General features: G+C 51.0%; 2 protein-coding genes across 2 annotated transcripts; both read right to left on the reverse strand.

Moving 5' to 3' along the window:
• Window positions 1-607: 607 nt before the first annotated feature.
• LOC115319357 (leukocyte elastase inhibitor A-like) lies at window positions 608-17,989 on the reverse strand. The gene is made up of 5 exons (XM_029979298.2): window positions 17,720-17,989; window positions 6,687-6,875; window positions 4,566-4,799; window positions 2,553-2,768; window positions 608-937 (listed from the first exon to the last, which is right to left on the reverse strand). Exons 1-5 carry the CDS (start codon window positions 17,987-17,989, stop codon window positions 608-610), a joined length of 1,239 nt encoding a protein of 412 aa, XP_029835158.1.
• LOC120848258 lies at window positions 10,468-12,321 on the reverse strand. Its single transcript, XM_040504464.2, is given in 3 exon segments — window positions 10,468-10,709; window positions 10,711-10,731; window positions 10,733-12,321. Coding segments are annotated over 3 exon segments (1,797 nt in total). The 5' UTR covers window positions 12,292-12,321; the 3' UTR covers window positions 10,468-10,492.
• Window positions 17,990-18,035: the final 46 nt, after the last annotated feature.

Below are 18,035 nucleotides of genomic sequence, written 5' to 3' on the forward strand. Positions count from 1 at the left end.
ACGTCACCACAACCCCTGCAAAAGGAGCAGACGAACAATTGCCCCCCGCATAGCAACGGCTTCGTTCTAATTGTGAGAGTGGCTCGTACGGGCATCGGAACAAACACCATTGTGGTGTCCTTGCTACCGCGCGCAACATTTAATTATGTTGGCACCGCAATGGGGTTTGCAAGAATAAGCACCAACATGGCGCGATTATGTAACCTGCAAATCATGTGAAGTCATCCTTGTCCTGTCTCAGGCTTCTTCGTCCACGGATTTATACGGCGCTGTTTTCTCTAAATAGCCATTATTACGCCTGTTACGCAAACAAGCTGCAGACAACGCTGCCCGTATACAGTTCGATCTCCATGCGGCTTAAAGCCTATGATCGTAGTTCTACAAGCAAGTTCGAAAGCGCCAGTGCACGAGGTCTGTGCCGCGTGCTATCCTCGAATCAAATGGGGGCCCAGCACCGAAATGAGCGGCCATCGATATAAAAATGGCGGCGTAGAGGACTCGCTTCTTTCACGTATCTCGCACATTCGCGCGGCATTGGCTGTCGGTGTACGTGTAAGAAACGCGGAGCCTGTATTTCATCGAAGAGCTTCAGCTCCGCTAGAGCCGCTTACCTGCGGACCCTTTTGGTGCTCTTGCCGCCCTTCCTGAGGCAGCCTTTGGCCGGCGGCGGCATGGTGCTGATCGACTCCCTGGACGGAATGAAGTGGTAGCTGGGCACGATGTTGATGGACACCGAGCTCCTTCGGCCCGGGGAGCCACCGGGCTCGTCGGACGGCGTGTCCAGCGGCGTCCCGCACGAGGAGTCCGGCTCGCAGGCGGGGGACACGTCTCCGGGACTGCCGGCCGCGTCGTTGGTCATCTCGGCCACGGCGTGGTGCACCCATTCAGTGACGTGCATCTTCTGGCCCGTGCCGAACATGCCGCCTAAGTTGGCAGTCTGCGAGGCGGTCGCGCGGCTCTATTCGCCGTTCCTGCAACAATACAGTGCTCGGAGCTCGTGTCCGACTAGTGTTTCTAACGTCCTAGTCCGCCCACCCGTGGTCCCGCTGAAGGAAGTTACAAAAGCCGGAGTGTTATGCTGTCCAATGCCGTGCTACTAAAGGGTGGGCGTACAAGTTCGGAAAAGCACAAGGGAATGCCAGTATCGTTGTCATCGCGGCGTCCCAAAAGGCCTGGCTGCCACGGCCGTTCCAACTGAGGGGGGGGGGGGGGGGGGGGGGCAAGGCATGTGTTTTGTACCCCCCCCCCCCCTTCAACCTGAAACAGCCACCACTGGGCAGGGCGAACACTGACTGGCGGCGCCCAAGGGGTGAAGGGCACCTCCCAGCGGCCCTGTGGGGGAAGAGTCTGGTTTGCCCCCCCCCCCCCCCCCCCCCCCCCCACTCAAAAACAACTTGGTACGCCACTGCTGGCAACCGAAGCTTCCGTGGACTCTCATTTTGGAGAGCTAGGTGCAGCGGAACAGCCGTCTGCCAAATCCACCACCGCCGCTGTGACATAGCCAAGATGGCGTTTGGTGACAACATGACACTTTGATGAAGTCACTATAGGCGGAAACCGATGGGCGATCTTTTGGGACGCGTTGAGAACCGCAGTCGGAGACGCGTGTTCTCCAGTTCTCCGAAGCAGACTCAGTTGGGAACGGAGCCTGCTACGGAGAACTGTCTCCAACCTGTACTCAGCGAAGTACAGGTTTGAGACAACTGTACGCGATCGCAGCGCCGTCATTTCTACCCTAGCGGTCAGTCCATGAACTATGCATACCGAAATAGGGAAGAACAAAACGCAATTAAATCGCACTTGTGTCTGCAAAGGGAGCTTTTGCTGACCACCTTGTCTCAAAGCGAATTATGCCGCCAACAAACTAGCGAACTACCAAGAAACTAAATGAACGGACCGACCGCCAGTTGGCGGCGCTATAATCGGACCTTGGTTCCGGTGGCTCGATTCTAACGGATGCAAGGGGTCCTTGTCCGAAAGGCGAGTTTCCCAACTGAATTGCCCTAGAAACGTTCAGCAAACTGAGGAGTACCGTACAATTAGAGGAACTAAATATGGCGGAGCCAGAGTATCGCATTCCTTTTCCTTTCACCACCAACTCCTGATTAAGTGATTCGAGCTCTTTCGTTCGCGAGGCCTCCGAAATGAAATAGAGCGTTTGAGCTAATTTTTGTTTGTGTTAGATTACTATAAATGATTAAGAAGAAAGCAATAATAACTATGAACAAAAGAGGAACACTCAGCATTTCCGTATATTTCCTTTTTTCTTTTCACGCATCAGCATTTTTTGCTTGGCTCGAAAAACGTTTGACAACGTTATAAACGCCTGTCCCTCATAGATAGTACGTACGTTTGACCTCGCAAATACCTCAAAACCTTCACTCTAGTAAAATGAAGTTTCAGGGCGACCTCATAGGTAGCGCCAGCATGCTGCAGCGTGTTCTCTCGTCAAAAGAGAACGCAAGAACTCGGTCCTATAGTAAATGCTCATCTGGGAACGAGCCTTGAGAGTGTCCACGTTCGCTGTAGAGCAAAGGAAGAAAGGAGCGTACCTCGGTGAATAGGTCGCTGAGCCCCATGTAGTAGAGCATGGAGTCCATCTGTATGTTCATGTCCAGCTTGAGCCTGGGCAGGCAGAGCTCCACGTCGGGCGTTTTCACCATCCGTGCCGCGAGTCCCAGCAGCTTGTCCAGCTCCTCGCGCTTCTCCAGTTCCCGGAAGTCGTGGCGCTGGTGCGGCATCACGATCACCAGTGACGTCTTGCCGCCCTGCTCCCTCGAAGAAGAAAGAAATCTTGAAATAGGGAGTATCCACTGGACGCCATATTTGTGGGTGCTGTTTAGAGCGCCTGCTCAGGACGAGCTCACATCAATAGGCTGCTTAGACCGGCACTCTTGATGACGCGGAATGCACGTTGCAAAAGAACTGCGGCAGCTCGCCATCAGCACGCGCTCAGCGTTCGCGCACACAGCTATGGCCGCCACTGAGTACTCCATACAGGTGTAACAGTGTCGTAGTAAGTTGAGTGGAACTTCTCAAAGGGAAACTCAAGTGGTTCTGTATTTGAGAAAAAAACAAAACACTTGCATCTCTTTATATTGCCTTCAAGATCACGAATATTGAAATTATTTTTCCAATTCGGTGTACAGAAGCTGCAGGAAATCATTTACAAAGTACCTCTGAAGCACCTGCATACTGGAGCGTGACGCCATATTCAGAGTTTTCGGAACCTCCTCTCTCGCGCTTCTTCAGCGCCTATCAAAGCTATGCACGCGCACTCGCTATTTAAAACAAAGAAAAGAAAATGAACTAAAAGAAATACATTACGACTGGTGTAAGTGCGGGGAATTATACCTGGCAAGCTTGCAATTGTTCGCGCTGCCCACACGAGCGACACGCCCTTGGCAATCGAGAGATATGGGTATGATGTAATGGTTGATTCGATGTTTTTCGTGTTTTCTCGCGTTTAGTTGCATCTTCGGGGAAAATGAACGTGGTATTCAAAATCACGGGATAAAAATACTTTTAAAATTCACCTCTAACTCGTTTTTCTTTCAAAATCCTCTTTAGTTTTTTTTTTTTTTTTTTTTTTTTTTTTTTAAGAGTGGTAGATGTGCAAACGGAGTAGAAGACCAAATGCAACACTGAGTCGAAGAAGAAAGAAATCTTGAAATAGGGAGTATTCACTGGACGCCATATTTGTGGGCGCTGTTTAGAGCGCATGCTCAGGACGAGCTCACATCAATAGGCTGCTAAGACCGGCAATCTTGAGGGTGCGAAATGCACGTTGCAAAAGAACTGCGGCAGCTCGCCATCAGCACGCGCTCAGCGTTCGCGCACACAGCTATGGCCGCCACTGAGTACTCCATACAGGTGTAACAGTGTCGTTGTAGTAAGTTGAGTGGAACTTACTACAACGAGCAAAAACGGCTATAAAACACGTCATGGGTTCTGCCGTGTAATGAAATGATGGACTGCCACGATTACCAGGATTCGCTTCTGCCGCTGTGCAAACCGCCAGGGTTGTGTTGACCTCCATAATTTCACTGTTTCGAAGTCACTAAGCAAGAATCTAAGTGACAAAACAAAGACGCCGCAAAGACACCCGCATTCCAGACACAATACCAAAACACAAACAACTCAAGTCGACTGTCTTGACTCGAGCGCACGGACATTGTGGGGCATCGGCTCGACGTCGAGTGCGCATACAACTGTGCCTCTCTCAGCACATTAAAAAACGTCCGATATCTCTTTTCCTCAGAATACGAAGACAACAAATGCCGGCCAAGAAGAGACGAGTCCCAGGGAATGGCAACTTTAAGAATGCGATCTGAAACGTTGAATTTTCGTGTGCAAGGACCATGAGCTCGACGTACCCACTCATTCGTTGTTCCTGCGCACATTGCTTAATATTATGGTCGAGTCGTATTCCTCGCTTTGCCATTCGTCGGGATCCTCGCATCAATTGTTCGCCGTGATTGGTTCTTTCCGCGGTCTGCAGGAAAGTGAACTCAAAGGTTGGGCGTGGGCCCATGGTGCTAGCACCTTATTGGCGTGCATCGCACCTTGTGGGGCACCTCTACGGCGGTGAAGGACATGTCACGGTCAACGAGGTAGGCGTACTCCCCGATATGCGACATCATCTCCACGTCCACGTCGGCCGGTTCGTCCTCGCTGCTGAGAAACTCGTGACGCCGAATCTCGGTTGGGAAGAACGGGTCCGTCCACACGGCGCGGAACCGGATGCCGTTCACCATGCACAGCCGGGTCGCCGACGTCACCGAGCCGGGGCTCAGCATCTGCACCCAAGGTTCGCCCGGCTTGCACGTGTCGCCGTCGCACCATGCTGATAGTCGTTCCTACTTCTTCTCGAAAAAAAAATTGTGGTCCGAAGTACGTGCTGCGGAATGTGCCCGCTCAGTAGCAAGGCCTTCATAAAGACTACTGATCTGAGGTCAGGACCACATTTTTTTTCCTTCGCGAGAACAAGTAGGAGCGGCTACTAACAAAGTGCAATGATGTCACGTGCGAGCCATGCATAGCGCGGCCCATGGCCGCAAATAAGTTAGCTCCTGCGTCATGAAAAGACCGCAGTGCACAGATTGGAGGTTCGGCTAGAACTTGTGTTCAAAGAGTGAAATCTGTGCCCTACGTCTTTTGGTGGCGCAGGAAAATTCAGAGGCTTTCTTATCCAGGCGCTCTGCTTGCTCACGCATCAAAAAACGCTTAATTTTGTTCGGGCTTTATTTATTTATTTATTACATGTTACCCCGCAGCGCCAAGAGGCATTATTGCAGGGGGGGGGGGGGGGGGGGGGGGTGAGGATACATTTGCACAAGAATTACAGTTCTGACATGCAGAAACACACAGGAAAAGAAAAAAAACAAGTTCGCAAAAAAAAAAATGACTAAAAGCAACAACAATTGTGTTGCAAAATTATAACACCTGAACAAATGGATCCACAATGGTATAAAACTTTAGCCAACAGTGTAATTTTCCGTACGAATAAAGATATGAAGACAGATAGCACAGTGTTACAGACCGAGCGTTCTGAATGCACATTCTCAAAGAGAAAATTCACTTTCCTTACTCCCAGCTATCACGTGCCAGTTTATTAAAAAAATTATCAGACGATGGAATTGAAATAGTTTCCTCTGGCAATTCGTTCCATTGTTTAACGGTGTTGGGGAAAAATGAGAATTTGAATATATTAGTCCTAGCTGAAAATTCTCTAATTTTTTTGGAATGATCTAATCTACGTGACACGAAGTGTGGCAGTTCAATGAATTTAGTTTTATCCAGTCCTGTTTGATCATGATAGATTCTATGTAAAAATTTTAAACGGAGGCGGCGTCTTCTAGAGTTCAGAGGTTCCCAGTCTAATTGACATTTTAGGGCAGTAACACTTTGTTTGAAATTGTAATTTTTTGTAACAAACCTAGCAGCTTTGCTCTGGATTTGTTCTATTTTCTGTTCTAGATAGCGTTCTTTAGGGTCCCAAAGCACGCAAGCGTATTCTAAAATAGGCCTGACATTAGAAAGAAAAAGGGTATTTTTTAAATTGGGAGGACAATCGTGAAAATTCCTCCTCAAGAAATTTAGCACACGGTTAGCTTTGACCGCCATGTAGTCTACATGCGCGCTCCACGAGAGGTTTTCCGAAAACTGAACGCCTAAATATTTTACTTTGTCCACCTTTTGCTTTGAGATTGGTTCATAGCGTTATAATAGGCTTATTCACTGCGGAGCAATACTGTGATGGCAGAACTCGCCCTCCACTCTTCTAAGCTGGATTCTGGTACACCAATCGTCGGCCTTTCTTTCATCTGGATAAGCTCCAATTGTCAGGCAGTGGCGAGGAGATACGTCCACTTTTTTCAGCAATGACTACTCGCGCTCATTTTATTGGTCTAACTCGTCGAGGGAATACCACCGACCCGTGTTCCCAGTTCATCGCGGTAGGGCCCTCCAAGATCTCCGATTTCCTTCCCGTCCTGAGGAAGAACGTCCGCAACCGAACAACATAGAAAGAGCACTATAGCGTACTTTTTTACGTCGAAGGCCTAGTTGGCTAGACATTACAAGAGCAGTTTGCGCGAAAGACAAGCTGATAACTGCACACGCCTTTGTCCCGCCTTTTACTTGTCCTTTGTCTTGCGCGCCAACTGTCGTTGTGAGTGGTGTACCTCCTTGATCTGGTTGTTGGTCTGGTCCCTGACCCAGGTGTTGATGTTGCGGCGCACCACCTCCGAGTTCTCGACGAAATCCACCTCGTGCACGGCGCCGCCGTACACGCGCCTCACGGTGGCCCAGTAGTCGTCGGTGGGACGGAAGCCCAGCCGCACGAAGGCACCCGTGGCCACGGACATGTCCACCTGGGGCGGGTTTGATTCCACGAGATTAGATTAGATTTGTTTATTTGCATCGGGTACTAAACAGTGTTGTATGGAAAGGCGTTCCTGGAACGCGTTCTTTTTAGCAAGAACGAGGGAACACCGTCGTTCCATCTTGCATCCGTGTGACTGAAATGGGAAGTCGTCACGTTTTCGAAAAAAAGTGCAAAAAGAATGGCATTCTTACTGTGGAGCTGTTAAGGGCTAGTTTCCCCAGGATCGTGTCCCCCGCAAAGAAATGAAGACACCGAAATCTGGACACCTACCGCCATCTATCAGCGACTAGGGATAGCCAGATATCTGGTTGCCGCCGTCGCTCATAGATGGCGGCAGCCTTTCCACTCTGGCTTGCCGACGTGCGGCCGGCCATTGCTTTCCATTGTACAGCTCCGCTCCCAAAATGAAAAAGGCTGCAAGTTTTTTTGCAATTTTATTTGAATTTAGTTGGCATTTAGGCTTTTTATTGTTGACTATTTCAACCTCCAAATTCAACGGGTGGGAAGGTGTCCGAGAGATAGTTGAAGACAAAGAACTGGAACATATGTTATCGTTCAACGCGACACGCAGCTGAGTGGATATTTTCAATTGCTCGCTTTATTTTTTTATTTACGGATTATCCCGCACACTATGTTATCAAAATACGCAAACAGAACGTTAATATAGCGACACGTTTTCATTTTAGAAATAAAAGGGGAGAGCGTTCTAATTGAGCCAATGGAACTTGTAACGGGAACACCTTTCAAGATTGAGATGGAACGAGAAACGAGCTTTCATTCCTGTTTTGGAGGAACGTAGGCAACGCTGGTGCTAAGTACATGACACTGGAGGCGTGTGAAAAAAGCTGTCAAGAGGACAGCTTGACGAAGCCACAGGCCCCCGCATTGACATTTGTGCAGCACAAGCAAAATAACAAGAACTATATGCAGTTCAGTTTCTAGTGTTAAAAACATAACTTAGAAATAACATTCGCAAGAAAATAACAAAAACATACCTACAGTTTATCTTCCAGCATTAAGAAAAAAAAAAGAAAAAAAGAAGATTGTGATGACTATTCTTTGTGTAATCGGCAAATAGAGTCTATTCTCTGCTCCAGCCAAAGCAACCCATAAAAGGTAAATCCCAAACAATGTTTTATATATATATATATATATAAATTAGGCTGCACAGTACTGAACGCGCAAATGCAGCGTTAGCAGTCCGAACCAGATGGCAAAGTTTCAGAACGAACGGTTATCCTATTCAAAAGTTATAACCGATTTACGAAAATTTTCAATGGAACAAATTCTAGAGCCCTTCCACTTAGCGTGCAGATGGAGGACCAACATATCTGTTATTTTTATGACGACTAGGGTAGCTAAACTCGTCGAGCACACCTTTGTGTCCGAAAGTTACGGAACGCGCTAGTATGACTCTCGCGACGCTGACGTCAAGCCGAGCGAGGTGTCAATCATCCAAGCTCTCTCGGTGCTCAAATTCCAGCGAGAATATAAAACACAAAGTCGTAGCGATCTCCATCGAAGCGCGTGCGAGCATCACCGTGGTGCCAGGCGATTGAACGGCTGCACTGATGACGTCTCGCCCGAGTGTCCCTACATCCCTACGCCGCGTTAGAGTCAATGATGCGTAAATTGTACCTAGGCGGCCGGTAAATACTCTGAACTTTCTCGTCGCAAGATCGTCGTTTGCGGAAGTTATTGGTGACGACAAAGTGACGTTTCACAACTTTGGGAAGGAGTTATTTGAGGCCAAAATCTTCGCTTCGGAATCGAGGCGAAGATTGAACTTTGTGATGTTGTGGAGCCGTGCGCGGTGTACGCGGGCGGCTTTATAGAGCTCATCTTCCGCCACTGTCAACAACGCCACCGGGGTCACCCACAGGCGGTTTGTGTAGAGACGTCGGTAATGTCTGAGAGATAAGGAAAAACAAGGGATAAAAAAATAAAGGAAGCCAAAGAAAGGGAAATAAAAAAAATTAAAGACGTTTACAAATCTTTGTAATGCGAACTTAGAGCTCAACTCTTGAGGAGGAATAAGGAAGGGTACGGAGAGGAGGGTATGCCCCTCCTCCTCCCCTCCTCCTCCAATTCAGTTTCTCCGCTAAATTTAGCAGGGAAAAAGACATCACACGACAATCTAGCGGAGAAATGGATTGGCGTTGAAGTCACGTAGCTGGGAATTGAATTGGTGTTGAGGTCATGTGACGTCAATTTTGCGCTAAATTTAGCGGGCCGGTTACGCCGACGGCGACGCCCACGCCGCGAAACCCGGAAACGGGCGCCGAAGAGCTGCGCTCTAAAGAAAGAATTAAGGTACGACACACACGCACGCACACGCACACGCACACGCGCACACACACACACACACACGCATACAACAAATAGGAGTCTCAAGAAGGGCCGTAGAAATTGTTCGGGAGAGAGAGAGAGAGAGGAGGTGATGGTGGTGAAGAAGGGGGATATTCCTTTCCCCTAATATTTTATTATAACTCTCTGAAATGCTATGGTGGTTCGGGGATGGGGCGAACCCCCCCCCCCCCCCCCCCCTTCCACCCTTATGCCCCTTGCCCCCTCTTTAAAAGCAGCTGGGGGAGGGGGGGGGGGGCTAAATCCCCTCTCCTCCCCATCCTCCTGTTTCGACGACCCTGCTTAGAGGTGTTCCAATGAGCAATGACGAGGGACAACACAGCCTGCAATTTTCGAAATAACGGTTCAAGAGATTCTGGAATTAAAACGGCTCGCGTTCCATGAACTCAAGAGTGGCCATGACAGACTTTCAAGCGAAAGACTCGTGCCAGGGCACGTATATAGTGTGCGGGCGCGTTCAGTGACGTCATTTTATACTTGATACCTTTGACGATGGAGTCAGGATTATCAGTTGTGAACGACTAATTTGATGGTGCGTGTTCAAATCGACGATGTAAAGTTTAGTGTCCTTGCGTTCTTGAAGCATCACCGCCAGTATTGACAACCTGAAATTACTTTTATTTCCTTATTTCCGTTGATAAACATACTTGATCCCAAACTGACTGATCTTGGAATGTCTACCATAAAATGATTTTATCCCGCCGATGAAGGGACAACTGCCCGGAGGCGAAATTCGCCCGAAAGTGGACAACGATAGTCGACTGGTTATGACCTAGGCTACACTTTGGCCCGAGATAAATCAAAGGAACGGCAGGGACCCTTTTCAGTAAATTATGCTTTATCGGCGGAAATAACAACGATATCAGACTGTCAACTTCGACGGTGTTGATTTTAAAATGCAATTCCCAAGCATCCATCGTGCTTTTTAGAGAGCATCAAACATGACGGTCGCAGCTGATAATCTTTGTTGTGACGTCACACGTATGAGCCACGGTCGTCTCCGCGCGCTCTCTAATAGTGCTGCTCTTGTTCGGTGCCTAGGGAGGCGTAGGGATCTTTCGTCCCCTCAACGAAAAACGTCACGAAGACAGACGGATCTGCGGGTTTGTGAGAAAAGAAAACTTCGCAGCAATCTTTCGGCTCCTCCCCCCACTGTGTCATAACACAAGTGGAGTGGGTAAACTTTATTTTAGCCTGCATTAAAACGCGCGCTTGCGCGCGCGCTCCGGACGGGGCCTACATCGTCTTCTGGGCGCTGGGTCCCTGCCGGGCCAGCGCCCCGATGACCTGCTGGACGGCCCAGAGTTGTTGTTCTTGATTATCGCTCCCTGCGGCTGCTTCAAGTCGCAGCGGGATGCTCCCAGACTTTGATTCTTCCGGGTACTTGATACAATCCCACAGCATATGTGCGAAGCCGGCCCTTCGGCAGACTCTGCACTTGTCTGTCGGGTGCGGGATCCATTCTATGCATCAGCAACGGGGAGTGAGCCCGTCTGCAGCTGTCTAAATAAAACGGCTTGTTCTCGACTGAGCCCCGAGCAAGGTGGTGGGAGAGTTCTGCGAGCTAGGCGGAAAGCCTTGGTTATCTCGTCGGTCATTCGGTCCTTGGTGCTGAACCACAGCGGCCAGTCGGTCGAGGCGCGGTCCGTTAGCGCCTCGGCATGTGCTGTCTCGTTGTGGTTGGCGTTTCGATCCTCGCCCGCGTGCGCGGGGAACCATTTGATTCTCACTTGTTTGCTGCCGCCGTCGTTCTTGGTTGACTGCAGTATGCGCACCGCTTCCTTCGATATCATGCTTTTGGCATAATTCCTCACCGCCTGCCTCGAGTCACACAGCACCGTGTGGCAGTCGCGGTCGGCGATGGCCAGGGCGATGGCTACCTCCTCCGCTTGTTCTGCCTTGGTGCATCTCGTGCTGGCGGTCGTGCGAACGGTGCCGGTCGCGTCGACGACAACTGTCGTGAAACCGTGTAGCTTGGCGTATTCAGCCGCGTCCACGTAGCGTGCGTGTCCGTCGGCCGCGTGCTGATCTATCAGGGCCCTGGCTCTCGCCGCTCTCCTCCCTTTGTTATACTCCGGGTGCATGTTCCTCGGTATAGAGTCCACTCTGATGTTGTTCCTGATCTCATCGGGGATGGGGAGCTGCGTCCGCTCCCTGCCTTGGTAGCCAACTCCCAGGTTGTCCAGGATTTTCCGGCCGGCCTTGGTCGTAGATAGTCTTTCGAGTTGAGCGTTGCGTTGGGCTTCCGCTATCTCCTCTAGCGTATTGTGCACCCCCAGCTGCAGGAGGCGGTTGGTGCTCGTTGTTTCGAACAGTCCCATTGCCGTCTTGAAGGCCCTACGGATGAGTATATTTATCTTGTTTCTCTCGCTCTTCTTCCACTTGTGGTAGGCCGCCACGTACGCTACGTGGCATATGACAAACGAGTGGATGAGTCTGATCAGGCTCTCTTCCCTCATTCCACTTTTCTTGGTCGTGACTCGCTTGAGTAGTCTCGTGGCGTTTGCCGCTTTCGCTATGAGCCGGGTGACAGTGTCACCGTTTCTGCCGTGCGTCTCGATCGTCATTCCTAAGATTCTGATCTTGGTGACTCTTGGGATCTCGTTTCCTTCTCTGCTCTTCACTTTGATTGCCTCGTAGTTTCTCGGGCTGCTCTTGGGTTTGCGGTGCTTGACGGGCGGGTATACAAGGAGCTCCGACTTGCTCGGCGAGCACCTGAGCCCCGTTCCGTCAAGGTGGTCTTCGATCGCGTCGACAGCCGCCTGTAGAGTGGATTCGATGTGGGCATCGCTGCCCCCTTCCACCCACAGCGTTATGTCGTCCGCGTATATCGTGTGTCGAACTTCCTTGATGTTTCCGAGCCTTTCGGCCACTCCTATCATCACCAGGTTGAAAAGCATCGGCGAGATGACTGATCCTTGAGGTGTGCCTGTGCTTCCCAGCTTCTTCTCTTGCGCTTGGAGATCCCCCGCTCTGAGCTCGGCAGTTCTGTCCGTGAGAAAATCTTTGATGTATTTGTATGATCTCTCTCCCATGTTGAGTTTCGAGACTTGGCATAGGATCGCCGAGTGCTTCACCTTGTCGAAGGCGCTCTGCAGATCGAGTCCCAATATCGCTTTGTTGTCGCTGGTGTTGCCGTCGATGATCTGGTGCTTGAGTTGAATCATTGCGTCTTGGGTACTGAGGTGCTGCCTGAAGCCGATGATCGTTTCCGGGTAGAGGTCCTCTTTCTCGAGGTATTCCTGCCACCTCTTGAGCAGGACGTGCTCCAGCACCTTGCCCATGCAAGACGTGAGCGATATGGGTCGGAGGTTGTCGGTGTCTGGTGGCTTGCCCGGCTTGGGGATCAGGATAGTCTTGGCCTTCTTCCACTGCGTCGGCAGCGTTCCCGTTTTCCAGCATTTGTTGTAGTAGCTCGTGAGACTTTCGATGGATTTGTCGTCGAGGTTCTTGAGTGCTTTGTTGGTGATGCGGTCCGGTCCGGCCGCCGACTTGCTGTTGAGGTCTTGCAGCGCCGTGCGAACCTCCTCTACGTCTATGTCTCTGTCAAGACGCTCGTTGCGTAGCCCCCCGTACGGCCCGTGGCACTCCGTTGGAGTAGTCGGCAGGTATCTGTCGCTGATGCGCTTCGTCACATGCTCGGCTCCGTGTTTAGTGACCTCTCGATGGATGAGTTTCGCCAGTCGGTCTCTTTGGTGTGACTTAGTCTTAGTTTTGTCGAGCAGATGCCTAAGCAAGTTCCACGTTTTCCCGTTATGCATCTGTCCGTCGGCGGCGTTGCATATCTCGTCCCATTGTTGGGCGCATAGCGTGCGACAGTATTCCTCGATTGTCCTGTTAAGTTCTGCGACTTTTTTCCGTAGCCTACGATTGAGGCGTAGCTTTTTCCATCTGTTGAGTATGGACTGCTTGGCCTCGATGAGGTGTGCCAGTCGGCTGTCCATTGTGTTCGTTTCGAGGTCTGTTTCTATGTTCTTGGTTGAGTTTTGAACGTCTTGAATGATCTTGTTGGTCCATGTTTCGATGTCATCAATTTCGGTCTCTTCTTCCGCCTCCTGATTTCTGTTATCTCTGAATGCGGTCCAATCGATCCACGTATGTTTCCTGACATTAGCACTGCTCTGCTCCGGTATGACGATTTCCGCTATCATGTGGTCGCTGCCGAGGTCCATCCCCGTGTTCCTCCACGTGATCGTGATCGGTTCATTGTTCTTGACGAACGTGAGGTCAGGGGTGGTATCTCGGGACACGGAGTTGCCCATTCTCGTTGGGAGAGCCGGGTCGGTTATGAGTGTGTAGTCGAGCTCCGCCGCATCGTGGGATAGGTTTCTGCCTTTCGCATTACTCTTGACGTAGCCCCACGCCGGATCCATAGCATTAAAGTCGCCGCACGCGACCAGCGTGCTCTGGCCGGCCGTCGTGCTTGCCTTGTGAAGAATGGCTTTGAACCTCTGCAGTCTCTGCGATGGGTTACTGTAGATATTCAAAATGAAGATGCTGTTTTTTCTTTGCTTGGTCGGTATGAGTTCGGTGAGCGTGTGTTCGATCCTGACGTTGCTTAGTCGATGTTCGACGAAGGTGAGACCCTTCCTGACCAGGGTGCACAGACCTCTGCCGTCGGACGGGCCCGCGTGCACCCTGTAGCCGGGGAGGGACGGCTTTTCCGTTAGCGTTTCTTGGAGTAGGAGCACGTCGGGCTTGCGCGCAGCGTGCTCAATGTGTTGCTGGACAACTGCCCTTTTCTTGACTAAGCCGCGGCAGTTCCACTGCCACATCGTTATGCCTGTGGAGCTGGAGGCCATGATGGTCCTATTCGAAGTTCTCCGGGTTGCTGCGCTTGGTTGACTTGCTGCTGTAGGGGCCCGAACGTTGGGTTGCTTAGGGTTAGTTGCAAGCTCCTTTCCAGGTTATTGAGTCTGTTGACGTTCTCCGTTTGGAAGGCTTGGATGGCTTCTTTCATCGATTTGATCATATCCTCGAGGCTGCTGAGTTTCGCCTCGACATTGTTGTTGCTGCTGCCGGAGCTGCTGCTGCCGGAGCTGCAGCTGCTTACGTTTTTCGTGGTCTTACGCAATTCGAAGGCCCTTTTCTTCAGTGCCGGTGCTTTATCTCCGTCTGTCGTAGCTTCTTCGACCTTGTTGTTGTCGCTCGGGCAGGATCTTGGCTGTTCGATGGTGCATAAGACGTTGCGAATCTCCGCTATTTCCTTGGTGAGGTTGTTGATGGTGGCTCGCAGGGACGCGTTCTCCTGTTTCAGGGCCTCGTTGATTTCTCGTTCCTTGGTTGAAGCTTTGTCTTCTTTCTTGGCATTGTCGTTCGAATTGGTCTTCTTGATACCTCGTGCGGCGTCGGCCCAACTGACTCTCTCGCGCGACTTTGATCTTTGGCTTTTTGTTTGTCGCGCGTCTCTGCTCTGGCTCCTGCTGCTGCTATTTCTCGACGGCGCGCGGTTTCTCGATGGCGTCCTTGACTTGCGGGCAGCTGGCTCGTCGAGTAGCGGGAAGTTGCTCTCCAACGGCAGCCAGTCGCTGACGTTTTGCTTTCGGCGCTCCCACTGCCGCTTGCGGACGACGTAGGGAACCTTGTATTTGGCTTTACATTCTCTATCGGCGGTCAAGTGAGCGCCTCCGCAAAGTTTGCATTTGGGCGTACATTTGTGGTCTTCCTTTGGGTTTGTTTGGCCGCAGCCCCTGCAGATGCGGTTGGTTGGAGTTGGGCACACGTCCTTGCGATGCCCGACCCGGCCACACTGGTGGCAGACGTCTATTTGCTTTCTATACAGGTTGCACGGTATGAGCGTGACACCGTATCGGACAAAGTTCGGTACCTTGGGTCCTCCGAAGGCTACAATGATCGTGGTCGTGTTGCCGATTCTTTTGGCTCCTACGGCGAGTGGGTTTCTGTCGTTTACAATGTTGCTGTCGAGTTCTTCGGCACTCGCGTTGACAGGGATGCCGCGGATGATGCCCTTCACGGTGTCGTGCGGCGCCGTGCGGTACGCGCTGACTTCGAAGGTCTTGTCTTGAATGGATATCGTTTGAATTCTCGCGTAGCGGACGGCGTTTTCCTCCTTAGGCGTGCTGAATACCATGATGTTTTGTAGCGCGTTTGGGCAAATGGTGTCTGATGCGTTCTCTTCAGTCGTAATCTTGGCCGCGGCGAGAATGGCCGTGGCGACGGTCGTGGTGCCAATCTTGGTAATGTCCAATCCCCCACGGGGTCTGATGACGATCTTGTTTTCCTCCAGCGGCATGGCTGGCATTCTCGCTGCCTTGATGGCCGAGGCTCTAACGTTCTTGTTACCCTTCGCATTCTTGCTTACTTGGTTGTCGGTGCCGGCGAGCTTCGCGACAAGGTCTCGTTGACGTAGTCTGGACATGCGTTCCCCCACTTGCGTCCATCCAGTGCCGCTGTGGAATTCCTCTGGTGAAAGATCTTCGCCTTGAACTTGCACGCACATTTGGGAGTCGAAGATCGTTGCCCGAGCGGACGTCCCCTCCATCTCGGGGCTTAGTGGCCGCCGCCGAAACGGCGAGCCGCGGCAGGAGCGACAGCGACTAGGCCTATCGCTCGTGGAGCACACCTAGGCCTAGCGGCCCCGCGCACGACGGTGGTGGAAAATGTCTGTTATTTCGGCAAAAAAGGCGTACCTTTGGGAACTTTGTTATCCGTTGGCGTCTCTCGACTTCACAAACTCACTGGGATACACAAGACCTTGAATCGCGCAAATTAATACTGCGAAATTAACCATAAATGACGGAGCCGATAGGAACTAGTCCGTTCGCTTCGGCGTCCTCTTCTTCCTCCCATAACACAAAGAATATTTTTGTTGACGAGTTTAGCGACCCTGGACGATCATTAGAGTACGACGTCTAGGACGACCTCAAGGACGACTCCTAGCACGACCTCCAGGACGACCTCGAGGACTACGCCTAGAGGACAACGTCTAGGACGACCTCAAGAACGACTTCTAGGACGACCTCGAGGACGACGCCAAGAGTACGACGTCTAGGACGACCTCAAGGACAACTTTTAGGACGACCTCAACGACGACGTCTAGGACGACCTCAATAAAATCTTCTAGGATGACCTTGAAGACGACGCCTAAAGTACGAGCTTTTGGACGACCTCGAGGACGATGTCTAGGACGTCAAGGACGACTTCTAGGACAATTCCGAGGACGACGCCTAGAGGACGACCTCTCGGATGACCTCAAGGACGACTTCTAGGACGACGTCAAGGACAACTTCTAGGACGACCTTAAGGACGCCGTATTTTTTTCCCAGATCCTAGCGCATAACAGCTTCGCTGTAAAATGGTGCTCTACGAGGCTCACGAATACATGGGGCTGGATGGCGTAAACTACAGGGAATTGGTTTTTCATTTTCCCATAGAAAGGTTCACAAAATCACTCATACCTTTTGAACAAGATAGGGGTTAAAACAATAAATTTTATTGAGGACACGATGCGCGCAGCGTCAACCAAGTCCTCACTAGCTTCTGCCACTACCCCAGAGCCAAATGCCTCCGGGAGCAAGTTCGTTTATGGCTCTAGCCTCCCAGGATCACCAGTGTCGTAAAATCACCCAGGATTTTAGGTGATCCCAGGATCCAATAAGTTAAGGATCACCAATATCGACAACAGCTCATGGTATACTTTGGAAGAAGCATTGACTAACGAGATCTAAAGGGTTGTTCACACCAGGGAGACTTCTTACGACCGTGTTCCTTAAATCTTTTAGTTCTAAGAATCTTTTAGCACGAGAAAACAAACACTGGAGCCTTCTATCAAGTAACCGTAAAAGACAGTCCGGAGTTGCCGCGAGCGCGGCTAAGTAAACAGCGCCCTCGTGGCCTAACGGTTATCGCGCGTGCATTCCACGCGGAAAGCCAGGGTTCGATTCCTGGCCGCGGGTACGCATTTTTGTTGACTCTAATGTACTGTTCTGGTGAATTCGAGAACCGTGTTGTTGATTCGAAGGCTAGAATGTTCTACCTGCCGAACTTTCCACGCCGATTGTTCCAGAAGCCCACGCGTGTACAAAAGGGGCTCCGCGTAACCAGCCGGGGTCACTCGCCCCAGCGTTCGATCCTGCTGTTTCGCCGCCATCGACGCCTGCGACGCAATCCTTTTTCTATTCTGTTTTAGGCAAAAGTTCGCCCCATTAAACGTTTATTTTTTCCTGTTTGCTCTTTTGGTCACCACCCGTGACAATATTCGTATTTTTTCCGCGCTTCATCAGTTTCTTCTTGGCTCGAAAATCTTTTGATAATGTTATAAACGACAGTTTCCCTTAAATAGCATTTCATCTCGCAAATACCGCAAAAATTTCGCTCTAGTGAAGTACAGTTCCAGGGTCACCCCATGAATGGCTCCAGCGTGCCGGTGTGTTCTCTCGTCGAGAGATCACAAGAACTCGGTCCTAAGCAAAGGCAAGTGTGTGATCGGGTCTTTAACCTTACCTCGTCCGTGCGCAGGAACTGAACGAGGTCGACGATCTCTTTCTGGGTCTCGAAGAGCCCCCTGTTCATATGCATCAGGTCCATGATCTCCTCAGCGGTCGAGTCGCGGGCACCCGCCAGGGTCATGGACAGTCCAACCGTCAGGGCGAAGGGCGAGAAGAAGAGGTTCTCCAGAGGCCGGGAATGCGTGAACCGCGCATACACGTCTAGCCCCAGGGCGTTGCAACACGTCACCGCCTTGCTGAAGTGGTCCATGGTTTGGTCTACCATGGTCTTCCTTTGTCTTTCTCGTCTACAGCTATGCTTAATGGCTGCG

This window comes from Ixodes scapularis, unplaced genomic scaffold (assembly GCF_016920785.2).
Source record: "Ixodes scapularis isolate PalLabHiFi unplaced genomic scaffold, ASM1692078v2 PGA_scaffold10__122_contigs__length_95168666, whole genome shotgun sequence".
NCBI classification, from domain to species: domain Eukaryota; kingdom Metazoa; phylum Arthropoda; class Arachnida; order Ixodida; family Ixodidae; genus Ixodes; species Ixodes scapularis.